Source organism: Chinchilla lanigera, unplaced genomic scaffold (genome assembly GCF_000276665.1).
Source record: "Chinchilla lanigera isolate Chin_1 unplaced genomic scaffold, ChiLan1.0 scaffold00143, whole genome shotgun sequence".
Taxonomy (NCBI): Eukaryota; Metazoa; Chordata; class Mammalia; order Rodentia; family Chinchillidae; genus Chinchilla; species Chinchilla lanigera.
In genome coordinates, this window is record NW_004955544.1 from 621878 (window position 1) to 637190 (window position 15313).

The 15313-nt window shown below is 40.8% G+C and overlaps 1 protein-coding gene across 2 annotated transcripts in view; it reads right to left on the reverse strand.

Annotated features, from left to right (window-relative positions):
- The window catches only part of Frmpd4 (FERM and PDZ domain containing 4), a 565205-nt gene that overhangs the window by 34887 nt on the left and 515005 nt on the right, over positions 1-15313 (reverse strand). For both annotated transcript variants that reach the window (XM_005411379.2, XM_013508190.1), the window contains exons 5-6: positions 8856-8901; positions 400-504 (exon numbers count right to left, since the gene is read on the reverse strand). In XM_005411379.2, the coding sequence (XP_005411436.1) occupies positions 400-504; positions 8856-8901 (151 nt within the window). The remainder of the gene's footprint in view (positions 1-399; positions 505-8855; positions 8902-15313) is intronic.

Genomic DNA, 15313 nt, shown 5'->3' on the forward strand with positions numbered 1-15313 from the left:
GGAAGCCTAACACTTTTCTCAAAGTACATAGTGGTCTATTTTATGGAAGAACACTTAGTTGGCACTTTGGGGAAGAAGATGCATATTCTGCTCAGTAGGAACAAGGCAATGTCCATCTTCCACACTAAATGAAGTCCTTTGCGAAGCACTTCCTAACACCAACAGCACTAGAGAGCCCTTGCCTATCCTGTGTTTTGTCTACATTACAGGGGATTACGGCATGGCCTGATGGTCTGTCAAGCTCTTCATGATCCTGAGGACTGACCCCCCACCCCGCCACCCGTGCAGACCAACAGCCAGTTTCAGATGGATCCTTTTGGTAAGATCGCTGGCACTGCCTGAGTGCAATGCCCCTGCCTCAGTGACTTCGAGTCACAAAGCAGGTGCCTGTCAACTCACCGACACTTGGCCGTTGATGATGACCTCCTCGGAGAAGCGCACTTTGACTGGGTTGGACTTTAATCTTGCCTTTTTTGCAGCACTGATAAATGCTGATTTTGGAGACTGGAAGAAAGGAAAATATTTCATCTGATTACTTGAAATATAATGCAAACTTATACTAGCTAAAAATATTTGTCCTTATAGACATGCAGTGTTTTTGCTAAAACATAAATTGTTTGGTGTATATCCAATTCAAGGATGAAATGCAAATTGTGGGTACAGTTGTAACCCCACCATGTCCATAAACTGGTACGTTTGAGTCAGTCACCAGACCAGAGCTATGAACAGTATGTTCCACATTCTTACTGAGTACATTTGTAAGGACCTTTTAAAATAATAGCAACTGAAGTACATAAACCCTGCTTCTAAGTCCGAGTGAGTTTGGAGCATAATGTGGAAGATGAGGGGCTGGTCAATCTAACGTTGGGCTTTCAGTGAGTTGCTCATTAAGTTCTTATTTTAATGAAGTGGAGAGGAGCCACTGCCAGGCTGAAAAGACTCATTATCCCAGTGCTATTCATGTTAAGAACTGTGGCCATGTAAGCAGACAAGTACACATATGCACACACACAAATGTATACATGTAGTCACTTAAGCACTCTTTCCTAATATATCTGCAACCTGAGTTTTTCGCTTCTTCTTGGTAACTTCTGATCTGTGATCTTACCACGCCAGGGTAGAAAGGAAACCTTGACTTACAGTTGCAAGTTGAATTCATGTTCTGTTCATTTTGTAGGTTCTTTGTACTTTGTAATCCTATCCCTTTTACTGGAATGAGAGGGTGAGCAACACAGTTCTTCCTCAGCAATTGGAAGCGCCATGGAAGAAGTCGCTCAGAAGGGTACTGAGGTTTTGGGGGAGCATTTGCTGCATGATCTTTGGAAAATTACTTCATCTGAGAATAATCTTTGTTTTAGAATTTTAATAATACCTAAAGAAGAGGGAACTCACATCTAGTAGATATCTACAGTGGCACCTCAGTTGATGAACAGTTTTGTGTGCACACAATTTGGTTCACAACAGAAGCATTTGGCAAATTTTGTTTTTCTCTGTAAACTCTGCATCATGTAACAAACAAGACCGTGGCCATCTTTCCGACACAAACACAAATGTGGCTATCTGTTCCAAAATTGTAAAACAAATTAAATTTATGAACTGAGGTACCACTGTTGTGAGTTCAAAATGTACCGCATGCTCTATTGAACCTAATATAAAGGTAAATTCTTAGTTTGAAGCATATGGTATTTTATAAACTATTTTACAGACTGCCATGGTTGAACATTGGTAATTGCCTGTGGCTCAGACTAATGGTAGATAATGTAAGATGCTGCTGCTACTGTGTAACAAATTCTAGTAATTGACCCCAGAATCAACACTACGGTTTGACCTTCTGAGTATTGTATTAATTTCAAAGCACAGAAACCAATTATAGTGCCTTTTACTTTGGATTTCAAATAAAATGAAAAAAATCAACAGGATTCCGATTCTTGTCAGATAAAGAGTCTTGTGGTCAATTAAACTGAAAACCACATGATATAATTGATAAATAAAAAGTGGTCTGTTCATACAATGGATATTGCTCTGACATAAAAAGGAATGACATGCTGGCATATGCTACAACACAGATGAACCTTGAAAACATAATATTGAGTGAAAAAAGTCAGACGCAAAAGAGCCACAGATTGTAAGATTCCATTTATATGAAATGTACAGAATAGGGAAACCCAGAGAGACAGAAAGCAGATTAGTAGGTGCCAGGAGAAGGGGGAGGGTAGAATGGAAAGTGACTCTTTAATGGATATGGAGTTTTCTTTTGGGGTGATGAAAAGCTTCTGGAAGTAGATAATGGTGTGGTTGTATGACAGTGCATGTACTTAATGTCACTGAATTGTATACTTTAAGATATACAATTTTAAGTGGCACATTTTATGTTATTGTATTTTACTACAATAAAAAAATCACTGTTGCAGAAAACTTAAAACCTGTGTGTGTGTGTGTGTGTGTGTGTGTGTGTGTGTATTCTGGGTGGAGGTTTGCCTGAATACTAGGAAAATCCTATTAGTTCCAAAGATTTCCTTCATACTTATCTCAACCTTTGTTGTGAGGAGTATCTCAGAAGATTGGATGGGTGATGATTTGTTCTCCAGAGCCTTAACTTACCCATTTATGCAACTCATTTTACGAGATTGGCTGTTCTCTGATAAAAAAAAAATCTGAAGAGCTCAGATTGGCTGTTCCTCAAAAACGCTAGGTTTACACATGCTCAGTGTGAGGTTTAGAAGACCTACTCCCAAGGCTAAGTAACAGAACAGTGCTCATCAGTATCTGTGCAATTATAGGCCGAGGTTTTTGTTTTTTTGTTTTTGTTTTGTTTGTTTGTTTGGTTGGTTTTTTTTTGGTACTGGGAATTGAACTGGGGACCTTGCGCTTGCTAGGCAGGCGCTTGTGCCACTGAGCTATATCCCTGGCCTTATAAGCCGAGTTTTGCGATGATTCACAGGGAAATCATACAATGGTGGGTTCATTTACTTTCAATATACCATTTTTTAGCTGAAGGAGAACATTCTTCTCTTTTAATTATTTTAAGCAGCCAGTATTTATATTGGCAAATGAGTTTAGCACAGGGGAAGTGACTGTAATAAACGTACCCAGATCAGACACTACTAATTGCATCACATGCTTTCATGTAGTAAGACCCTACTTTTCCAGATTTGCCGGGGAAATGAAATATTTCCCCTGTGTTCCAGGCGCCAGATACGGAAATATACCCCTCTGGGGGTCCTGGTTTTGCAATTTCATATTTTTAGCATATTTTCTTAGAATGTCCTACATGGTTTTTTGAATCCATAGAAAAGTATATTTAACAGAACTTAGTTTGGGGATATATAACATCTGATATGATCTTAGAATGCACTGATATCCCAGGGGTAATAGATGTACATAGGGTTAATGCCCAAAAAGTAAATGACACCTCAGGGCAGAATTTGCCAGGCTAGAGATGCTTCTTTCTTCTCTCTATAGCTATAGCATGCCCACTTTGGGAAGACTCATTACTATGTTTATGTACCACACCCCACTGACAAACATGTTTATTTACCACACCCCACTGAAAAAACTGGTCTAAGAAGACCAGTTAAGAAACAAGATAGTCAATAGTATTAAGTAAATATTTTTTATATAATTTGAAATCAACAGGCTTGGTGTAAAAGTCTAAGAGTTTACAACAATGCACTGTTTTGTCCTCGACTGATGACTGTTTCATATAATTGACGTATGTTTAAAATGTTTTAATTAAGAAAATGTCTTCAAGTCTGAAAGCTACTTATTCACAGTTGACATAATAATGGCTTACTCCATTGGCCAGGGTTACCATAGATGGGGTAGTATAAATCAGTCAGGGCAGTAGTTTCAACTCATACTTTTCTTTCAATGTGCCCCATTCAAAAACTTGGTGAATTAATTCTTAGCAACCTGTAGGTGCATACCACAACTACTTCATATCCTGTGGTAGAAATGATGAGTAGTTACCATTTAAAATAATCATACCTCCTGCAGTTAATTAATTTTAACAGCGGCCCCTAATGAATCCCTGCACCTCTTTCCAAATTTGCTCTTGCCCAGGTGGCCACACTAGAGTGTGGAAATCCCCTGGATCTTTTAGATTCTCTTAGAAATCACTAGAACATAGTCTGAGAAAAATCACATAAAGAAAATTAATTTCTGAAACGGAAGTGTAAGGCTTTGAACTTGCAGGTCCTATGGCTCTACTGTACTACTGATATAGCAGGCATTGAGTTCCCATCTGGTGAGGACCAGCCTACAGTTCTGTCTAGGTGAGCTGACTTGGAGTCCCCATCAAGCAGACTTCAGGGCAAGGACAGTTAATTTGGGAGGCGCTGACAGGAGACACTGCAAAGTGAGTGGTGGAAGGGACACAGCAGGGGGCCTAAGCCTGTAAAGTGTTCACTGCTAAGTAAAGCACTGCTGTAGGCCACTGGAGCTTATCCTACTGGGGACTCCTGGGAAACAAGGGAGATCACACGCATCAGCGGTACACTGCTCAAGGAGAGAGGGAGCTGGGGTTTCTGTCCAGCAGCTCCTGCCAGTCACAGGTGGAGTAGCTAATTGTATTGCAAATTTCACAGCTTCCTATTTTCCTGCTGCCTCAATATCCTCATTAACAGTTCCTGAGCAGCCTACCCAAACAACCAAAGGACACCAAGGTGATGAGCTTGGCGCCTACTGCAACTTCCCCTTCCCACTCTCCCTTGACCATGACGTCTTAACATTTAAAAGTACCAATGAAACGCCTTGCAACTTTTCTTGTATGTTCTACCCTAGTCCCCAGTCAAGGCACTTGCCCACAGGTCCTCCTTCTCATTCTGCTCCCTATTTGTTTGGTCGAGCGCACTCCCTTGGTGTTCCCTCCCATGGGAACACCCCCAAACTTGGACTGGCATGGTCAGCATGACAGATGCCAAAGCCGTCTGTGTTGGCCTCCGATAGCACCTGCTATGCATGCTACCTAAGGAGGTGTATCCCTGCCCTCAGGTACACGGAACAAAGGGGAAGGTAGGTAGACAGTGGGAAGCTGGGAAGCATGTCCCTCAGCTCTTTGGCCTAGAAGAAATCCAAGGGAAAGTGAGTCATGGTAGCCCCGGGATATTAGAACTGAGAGAGCAAATTAGCCTAAGTCCCACTGAACTGCGGTAGTGTGAGGAAAGGTGTAGAGACTCTGAATACTCTCTATGTTGGGTAGGATTGGCTGAGAAGTTTTTGAAGTTCTAGTATTGGAAACTGTGGAACGCGGAATTCCAGGAAAAGGAAGAAGCTGACCAGTGAAAGATCTACCTTAACAATAACAGTATGAGGAAAGAAGACTGTCCACCAGTAGAAAAGAAGAGAAATCCCTGAGTAATCCAGAAACGCCCCTTCTCAAACTCTGTCCTGAGGAAACACTACTAAAAAAGATGGAGATTTATGTACAAGGATTTTCTTTGCAGTATTATTTATAATGTGGAAGACAGTATGAAGAGCCCAATAATAGTGACTTAGTTAAGTCATTCTCAGTTCAAAGTAGTGTTTGGCAGCCACTTAAAAGGTGCTTATAAAGAATTTTTGATGACATGCAAAAATGCTTATTAAACAAAGAAGCAAAATAAAATTGTATTTGCCATATGACCTCGACAGCTAACACGGCATTCTTAAAAAGACTGGGAGGAGACAGGGCACAACGATATATGGTAACCTCTGAGGAAAAGGTTTGCTGATGCCTATTTTTCTGTCTCTGAAATTCTTCTGTACCTCTACATTTTTTTCCCAAAGAAAAAGAGTAGGGTAACGGAGGTCTCGATAACACTTTTAAAAATGAGGCAAGGAATCTGCTTAGAATTACTGTTTTGATTTTTTTTTTTTTTTGAGACAAGGAGACAAGGTCTCACTATGTAGCTCAGGCAGGCTTTGGACTCAGTATGTAGCCCAGCCTGGTCTTGAACTTGGAGTGATCCTCCTGCTTCACCTTCCTGAGTGATGGGATCACAGGCATGCACCACCATGCCTGGCCTAGAAACACTTCTTATCAAAGAATTTCAGGGACCCTAAGACTCTTTTCCTAGGTCCCCTTGACCTGAGGCTTCCTGGAAAGAGATTTATGTGACTAGGTCATAGCGAGGTGCCCTGGGCACACATGGGGTGTGGCAGGAAAATGTAAATATTGGTTCTCTTGTCTTTATTGGCCCTTAACCTACACAAGAAGTGCAAGCAATGTAAAAAGTGCTGGCCAGCAGGTTGCAGCAGAAATTAAAATGCTAATTTTTATTGTCCGTAATAAAAGTAGAATTTATGGATTTTCTCTTGGTCTGCTGGGTCATCTGTTTCTGTATGTCAATCCTGGTTGCCAAAAGGATGTTTAGCAAATAAATGAAAACCAAGATTTGTTTAAGAAGTAATTTTCTGGTAGGAAAATCCAAACCCTAAAATACAAGTAAAAAATTGCTGTTGCCTCTTCCATTTGCTCTCTGCTTCATAGCTAATGTATCTAAGTAACTGGAGATCATGAATCCTCACAATTCAGAAAAGGGAAAAGTGACTTTGGACTGGAAAAGTAAAGGGTGACCATAGGCAGGACAATGGTTTTAAAGTGGGGAGAATATCATTCCTCGGGGACATTTGGCAATGTCTGGATTTGTTTTTGTTTGTCACAACTAGGGGGAAATGTGCTACTGGCACCTGGTGAGTAGAATTTGAGGATGCTGCCTAACATCCTATAATGCACAGGATAGTCTCAAGGCAGAGAATTCTCCTAAATGTCAACAGTGTTGGCCTGGGGTAGCACTTGGAATTCGGCCTGAGACGTGAACGGTGAGATTGAGCTGGACAGGTTGAGGAGAGCATCAGAATGGAGTATGCGGTGGGCATTTCAGCCAGAAGGGCTGGTCAGTGTCAAGTTCAAGATGAAAATTTGTCAGTGATGATTGGACAGGGGCTGAGTGACTGTGAGCAGGAGAGTGGCTGTGCACACAGGAATATGTGACATCTACTCTAGAATGTTGAGGCTAAACGTTGATTTTAATAGAGCTCAGCAGCAAAAGCTAATTGAACACTTAGAAAATTCCAGACTATCTGCAAAAAAGAAGTCCAACAATTCACTTATGAATAGAAATGAATATTCCTACAAGGAACAAGCTTCATAGATCCAATCTGCAAAAAGAGCAAGCAAAGCCACAAGACACAAACATAAACTTGAAGGCCAAACTGCCCATTCACTTTCTTGTTTACTGCATGGGGTGAAATGGTACCATGCATTGCAAAAGTAATCTGGGTTGGAATAAAATGGTTCTTATCCTACATTTCCAATGGGTTGCAAAGTGGGGAGAGATAATTCAAAAAAAGACAATTCAAACTTGAAGTTCTAGCAGGAATTCATAATTGTTCAATCCTTGGCTTATTATAGGCATTTACATTGGCTTTGCTGAATTGTATTTGCCTACAACAAATAAATTAAGAAGTGTGAGTAGTGAGAATGACAATTACAGCACAGCTGTACTTTATATTGAAGCATATGCTAGTATGAACCATGGAATTTTGAGACGGTAGAGCAGGGAGCCCCTGGACATAGTAGGGTCTCACCCAGTCCTCTCATGGTTCAGAAAACAGAAGTTCTGAGTAGCTATTGGAGTCACCTGTTGTACTGCTGGGCGTGAGATCTCAAATCTGGGCTCTCTTACATCCTGAGGCATCAAATCTAAATGTATATGTGTAAGTTCTATCAAAGCATTAGGGCTAAAACACATGGTCAATATTAAATTGAGCTTCTAACGTATGCAGTTGTGTCCTGGATAACATAATCGCTGTTTTGGTTAGTTCTACCTGTGGTCTTATTGGAATTATGCATATATATCTGCCTAACGTGGCTATGCCACAGACTTGTAGGGAAAATTTTAGGATATGGGAGGTGAAGAGTATGGTCGCAAGATGGAGACTGGCAAATACCAAGGCTTTTTAATGTAGCTGTGCTCCAGTTCCATGGGGGAAAGAAAGCAGAAGCTTAAACTGGTTGGGATCTCTGCCTCTCTCTCTCTCAAGGCCACACAAGGTACTGATGGCCAGGTTTAGGAAAACTCTGAAGGAATTTGCTTTGATGAATTTTCATTAACCTGACAATATGTGAAAATCACAAATAAGGACAAGGGTACAGCTGCAGAAATTAAATGAGTGGTTGCCTGGGGAAGAGGATGGGAGTGGGAACTAACTGTAAGTTGGAATAAGGAACCTTACTGGGGTGAAGGAAGCACCCTGCAACCGGACTGCGATAAGAGTTGCATACTTGGGAAAAATCTGAAAGACCATTGAGTTGTGAGTGCAAAATGAGTGAATCGTATGGCATACAAATTAAACCAGGATGAAATTGGTTTTTTTTAAATATGGGAACTGAAGGCAGTATGACTTTAATCATTTTCCACCTTCTTAACTAAGGTGGCTGAAAGCAAATTCTGACAACCACTGTTTCCTCCAATACCTCCTTTAAAGCAAGCTGGCATATCTAGGTTTCCACAAAAGTATTTAGATGGTGACAGGATGAAACTTATGCTCCAACCACGTACAATTAGATATTCCCAGAAGACTTGTGGTTCTTAAACTGGAAACCACAAGAAAGTTTTAACTTTTGTGTTGTCTCCAGATGTGAGTTCCAGAGGACTGACACACTTAATAATTTGGGGAGACATCACTTTCTTTTTTCTCCAGTGAATAGTTTTGGGACATGGAGCGTGAAGTACAAATAATCAAGATTTTAGAACTCATACTGTGAATGCATGCTCGTTTCCTCAGCTGATACTTATCATAGCTTTAGTGGAGTGGGAGGAGGAGACAGCGGCCCAAGACCATTCTGGGGCACTTTTACTCAGAACACTTACAGGATAAGGCTGAATGACAGTGAGGAGTATCGACTCTTTGCAGCTTCTGTAAGAGAGAAAAGCAAACATATTTAGCCAAGGAACAGAGCCCCAGATTCAAACAGTGACAGTTGTTTTTTCAAAACCAAATGTGATATGTTGATGAATATTTTTCAGGTTCCCAGGGCAGTGGAAATCAAACAGCTCTGAACACCAAAATCAAGTGTTTCCCGAGTGTAACAAACTATCCAATTGAACGCTTCCTGTGTGGTTTACGTCGGGCAGTATTATCTGTACTGATCCCTTAAAATAAAACGTGGCGAAGAAAGAATAATTTGAGAAGTATCAACTCAATCAGCCCCTATCTTTTTCACTGCTCTCCAAATTGATTCCCCCCTTCTGATGTTCCTTTGGCCTACTTATCTTTGCTGCCTAAAAATCTCTCTGTAGTTTTCTGGTAAGGGGAAGGGATTTTCAAAACTTCTATCAATTCATGGAACATCATTAGATTCTCAGGGCCTGCATGCTGAAACAAAAATGGCAGTCGCGGTTGCTTTTGCTTGCCACACTGCACACGGGTGGAACTCCAATGCCTGGGACCATGCGCTGATCAGTATTTCAGACAGGTGCCAATTGGGAAATATCTCTCACAACAGAAAAAGCTTCGTAGCTAAAGCAGAACAATGTAATCTAATGGTTTATTTAATTTCCTCCAAGTAAACCAACCTTTCCAGTGACTCAAACCCTGGGGGAAAATCATATTATGGATTATACTATTTTTCCTTCTTCGTTTCTTAGTTCCTTTTGTATCATAAGAAAAAGGTCAGTTGCCATTTTGCTGAGGAGAAGCTGATGTTTTCTACTTCAGTGTGTAATTAATTACCCATTTTGGTGATTTATTGCTCGAATGAGTAAGGTGAACGGGATTTGTTACAGATCTCTTCCAAAGAAGAAGCCACTGCAAATTGCACTTCTCTCACTAACTGATTTGTGGCTTAGCAAGCTACTCTACGTGGCTGCACCATGGCCTACTGACACCGATGGGTGAGTGTGGGCCTCGAGGTAGGGACAGGGACAAGGAAGGAGAGGGCCCATGGAATAGAAGAAAGACAGCCTAGAGTTCCCTAACCCTAACCCTAACCCTAACCCTAACCCTAACCCTAACCCTAACCCTAACCCTAACCCTAACCCTAACCCTAACCCTAACCCTAACCCTAACCCTAACCCTAACTCTAGGAAGCACCAGGACACATAGGATGATGGAGGGCAGGGGCAGGCAGGGCTACAGGGAAACTGCTGACAATGTCCCCATTATTGAGACTTATTCTCACAAGTCTCAATGATCCAGGCTGGAAGCAGCTCTGATAACCACAGCAGACAGAGCACCAGTCTGTCAATCAAACAAGGCTTCTGTGGGTAAGATGAAGGGTCCTGCAGCCATTGTGGGCACGTGAACACAAGTAGAAGTGGGGGCATCTGGTATCACTAGATCAATTTCAGTGTCAAAAGCACTGTCCTAACACTGTTACTCTGGTTTTATTTCACAGAGGAATTCTGCCACTAACCTTTAAAGGAATAGGGACAAAGATGTTCCCTGCAGCAGAATATGTGGGGTGAAATGCTGGAGGCAAGGTGCATGTGCATTTCTAAGAGAGATACAAGGCAAATATGCAGAAAGCAATGCAGATGGAAGCAAAGTGCTGCTTCCTAGCTTTCAGTCCCTACTCACAGGAAACAGATAACAGTCAGCAGATAAGAAATGTGAGATAGCCCCGCATACCGGAGGTGGGAGTGTTCAGCTCCAGTAGACCTGTCTACTCTGTCTGGCTGGTTCTGTCCAGATTTGCTTCCAGAGCCCTCCAAAGCAGCCAATGGGCCCCAGAAATCCATCCTGTGTGCTGAACTGACTGGACCTGTGTCAGTCAGTGTGGGAATGAGCCAATCAGATTTCCTTTCTCCAGAATCAGAACTAAGAGTCACAGAGATGAAGAAGGCTGGAAGTAGAGACACACTCACAGAGGGTACTGGAGCCAAGGCTGCAGATGCCAGCAATACTCCGAGCAGCCTTGATTCACGTCACTCCCAGGCCAGATTATTCACTGTTCCATTAGAAATAAAATAATTGATGTGAAATTTCTCAGTATGATATCTATCATCATTCTGCAAAAGAGCTTTAACTTGTGTTCTCTCTCATCTGTAAGTATTTAATCATCACCTGCCAGACAAGAAGAATTAATTCCATAGTGCTTCAGATCCCTTAGGGCTCCTAAACAAATCTTAGGAAGAAAAAAAAAGACCAAAACCATATGTGTTCATATGTTATAAGATGCCAAGATGAATTTAGACAGATTCAAATGCAGCCCCATGCCAATAGATGCCAATCATCACCATATGCTAAAGAAGGGTGCTGTAGGACAGTCACAGGAGGTGTTGCAAACCACACTTCGGAATCCTTAACCCTTACTTGCTTGAGGTCTAACTAAAGACTTAATTAAAAACTGGAAAAAGGAACCAGGGAGAGGTGAGCAGAGGCTGCATTTGTGAAATGAGTCTCTTTTCAGGGATGCAGGCTGAATGAGTGAGTCCAGAAGATATGGAACATGCAGTAGAGTCATTGGCCTGGGGTCATTTTCTGAAGGCCTCAAGATCAACTGATCTTCCGGGGGTGAGAGGGTCAGAGCACTGCCAGCCCTGGGGTTCTGCCTGATTCAAGGAAGCTTCAATTGGACTAACTCAACTGAGAAATCTTCCAGGAATCCACAAAAGCACTCACAAGAGAAAGAGTCAACTATCATTATCTTCCACATACACAGGCACCAGTGCTGGATTCCAGGTGTTCCTCTCACCACCCTGGTCCCATTTCAAATTGGAAGGAGAGACAGCTAGGGAAGAATGTTGCACAATACAGAAAGTATTGGCAATGCCCCTTAACCCACTACAAGTTTTCCAGGCCTGAAATAGGGGTGCAGGACAAGTTTGTTGAATTGGAAGTTTAACTCTTATATGACAATTGAACACTTTCATTACAGGTTATAGATTGTTGTGGCCACAATTGACCAAATAGCTGGAAGATGTTTTCGTACCTGTTTATTACATCCACAGGACCTACCCAAGATTTTCTTGAGAGCTAGAACTGGCCCTGCAGAGCTATTATAATTGCGAAATGGAGGGAAAACACAGTTGCCATTTGACTGCTCTCTCTGAAATCTATGCTATATTTATTCCCGATTTCTCTTTGCTTAGATAGACTTGACTAGATCTTATTGTTTGAAATCAAACTAAAACATTAGACTAAAAGGGTTCAAACCCAAAGAAGAACAATAAAAGTTAAACCTAAGCATGAGGGCTAAAAACTGGGCATGGTGGCACTTGCTTGTAATCCCAGCACTCAGGAGGCTGATGCAGGAGGATTGCCATGAGTTTGAAGCCAAGCTGAACTACATAGTGACATCTTGTCTCAAAAAAAAGAATGATGAATAAAGGTCAGAACAAATCATAATAAGGTGGTAGAATGGGCAAGAGAATGGATAGGCCCATAAGGCTGAGAGACAAATGCTAATTTTTTAGTAATGTACAATGACACCATAATTACAGTATTTTTTCATTTCTGGAAAGGAAAACTGATGTTCATAGGTCTTATACAGTAGCTTCTAATAGCAGATGGACCCTGGAGATGGACCCTAACTTTTCATCTTAGATGCCTATAAGCCTAGATACTGTACTAGGTTCCTAGTGCTGATAAAACAAATAACCACAAACTTAGTGGCTGAAAACAATACAAATGAACTGACTTACATTGCTCAAGGCTAAAAGTCTAAATTGGGTTTTACTGGGTTAAAATCAACTTCTCTTCAGAGCTGCTGCTTTTATTCTAGAGACGTTTCAGTTTTAGTGTCTGTCCATATTCCTGGGCTGACGGTCCCTTCTTCCATCTACATAACCAGCAGTGTAGTATCTTCAAATTGAACCCTGACTTGCTTGCCTACCTCTTTCACTAACAAAGCCCCTTGTAATTACATTGGGCCTGCCGTAATCCAAGATAGTCACTCCATTATTAACTTAATCACATCAGTAAATTTAGCATCTAGAGATTTGGATGTGGACATCTTGGGGTGGGTTGCTGTTCTGCCTACCACAGACCATAGTTTTATTAGTTATCAAGTGCTTCATAACAGATTACCACAAACTCATTGATTTAACACAACACCCATTTGCTATCTCATAGTTCATGTGGGTCAAAAATATGGATGTGGCTTAGGTCAGTCATCTTATTCAAATTCTCTCACCAAGCTGCAATGTATTGACCAGAGGTGTGCTCCCAAATGAGAGTTTAATTGGAAAAGATCCACTTTCCAACTCATTTTGATGGTTTTGGTAGAATTAAATTCTTCCATAGCTTATGGACTGAGGACCTCAGTTCTTTGTTGATAGTTGGGTTAGGTCTACCCTCACTTCCTTGTCCTGTGGGGCTCCCAGAATGGCCCCTGGCTTCATCATAGCTTACAATATGATGAACGTTACAGTCTTATGTAACATAATCATGGAAGGGCCACTCAATCACCTCAATCATAAGCTCTCAGAAGCAAACACAAATCCCAGCCATATTGAAAGAGGGGGTTGTACAAAGCTATGAATACAAGGTGGCATATGTCACTGACATCTATCTTATATTCTGCTTACCACAGTAATAAAGAGGGACTTACAAATGGGTAATCTTGAAAAATCTCAAAAATAGTTTTCACCTATGACTTCAGCAATCACAGAATTTTTTTCTGTCAACAACTTCAAGAAGCAGCATGGCTCTGCATACCTTGTTAATTGGAAAATGGGAAATATTTTTCAAAATATGGATATTATATTTAAAGCCTTTTTATTGATAGTGATGCACTGTGAATTTCCTGAAACATAATCTAGATTGATACTACTTCTACAATTTGAAGAATGAAGTTATCTGCATTAAAATAAAATATTCCAACATTATTTGTCATTAAAATTGGGGATATTCTTTTGTTTTTTTCTAATGTATAACTACTCAACTATAACCTACCAGACAAGAAAAATTAACTTCATAATGTTCTGGAACCCTTAGAAATTCTTTAATCATAAGAAGCAAAAATACATTCCAGCTCATTTAAAATAGCCTCAACATAAAGATTGGAATCAGGAATGAAGATGCTACATTCAAGTAAGCAGATAACCTCTTTTTAGGAAGGCCTAAAATAGCTGGAGGCTTTTAAAAATCCAGTTAGAAGCATATTTAGAGAAGTATTTCATCATAAATTCCAAGCAAACTTTCTACTTTTGAGGAGTATTTCAAATTTTAGTGCCAATATTTTTAGATGGATAAATCTGTTTAAAAACATCATTTAAATTCCTGAATCACAGTGCTGACCTCCAGAGAACATAGAGGCGAACCTAAATCATTCCTGTCAAAGTTGCTTTTCCTAACTCTCTCCTTTTTTTTCTTAATTTTTAAAATTTTATTTTAAAGAGAGTAGTATGTGAGAAACTAACAAAAAAAAAATTAGAACAGTAGCAGCATACCAGTATCACGAACATAAACAAATCAAAACAAAAACATTCAAAGTGATACAGAGTCTGAAGACAAATTAATACAAGTCAATGGTTGTTACATTGCATATTGTGATCCTCAACTACATTGCTCAGATTAGAAGATGCAAGAATGAAAGATTGCTCAAACCATTAAAGAGAATAAGAAAATAATTCTTCAATAAAACCTTAGAGATAATACAGAGTTTCTCTAGACAAGATGGTAGGAGTTCACCATTGTAACTCCATTGCATATTGTTACCTTCAAATCCGTTGCTCAGACCCAGACATAAGCATGCACAATCGATCAGAACATAAAAATTGTAATCATTAACTGTTCATTTCAATACACCATCAGACAACAGCAATACAGTCATCACAGCTGTTCATATATATATTTATGTTTTGCCTTCCTTCTTTCTTTTTACTTCTTTCCCTCATCCCAGTCCTTCCTTCCTTTGAGCAATTTCTTTCCCTTTCCTATCATCTATTGTACGTTTTGAGTTTTACTTAGTTTTTCAGGTTCCTACATCAAGTAGACTGTAGTGGATTGATAACTGGTGGTCAACTTATAACCCCCAGCTGAACTGAATAACTGTGGTGCTGGGTGTGGGAGACCCACCTGAGGACTGTTGCCAGCAGCATAAGAGGCAGACCTGGAGAAGAAGAAGCAGGCTGTTGGGAGCTGAGAGAGACCGTGGGGAGCTAAGAGAGACCGTGGAGAGCTGGCTTTCCAATGAACTTGGCTGTTTTCATCCTCCGAGGAGCTCGGGACCTCGCTGGCACTGACAATGGCTTTGGTGCACTTTGGGGAGCTCTGGTCCTCACTTTGAGCATGGCTTCCTGGTTCTGGAGGGGAAGATGGTGCACTGCTGGCCTCCTGGAAAAGCTTGCTGCGTTGGCTTCCCTGATGGGAACTCGGCCATCCT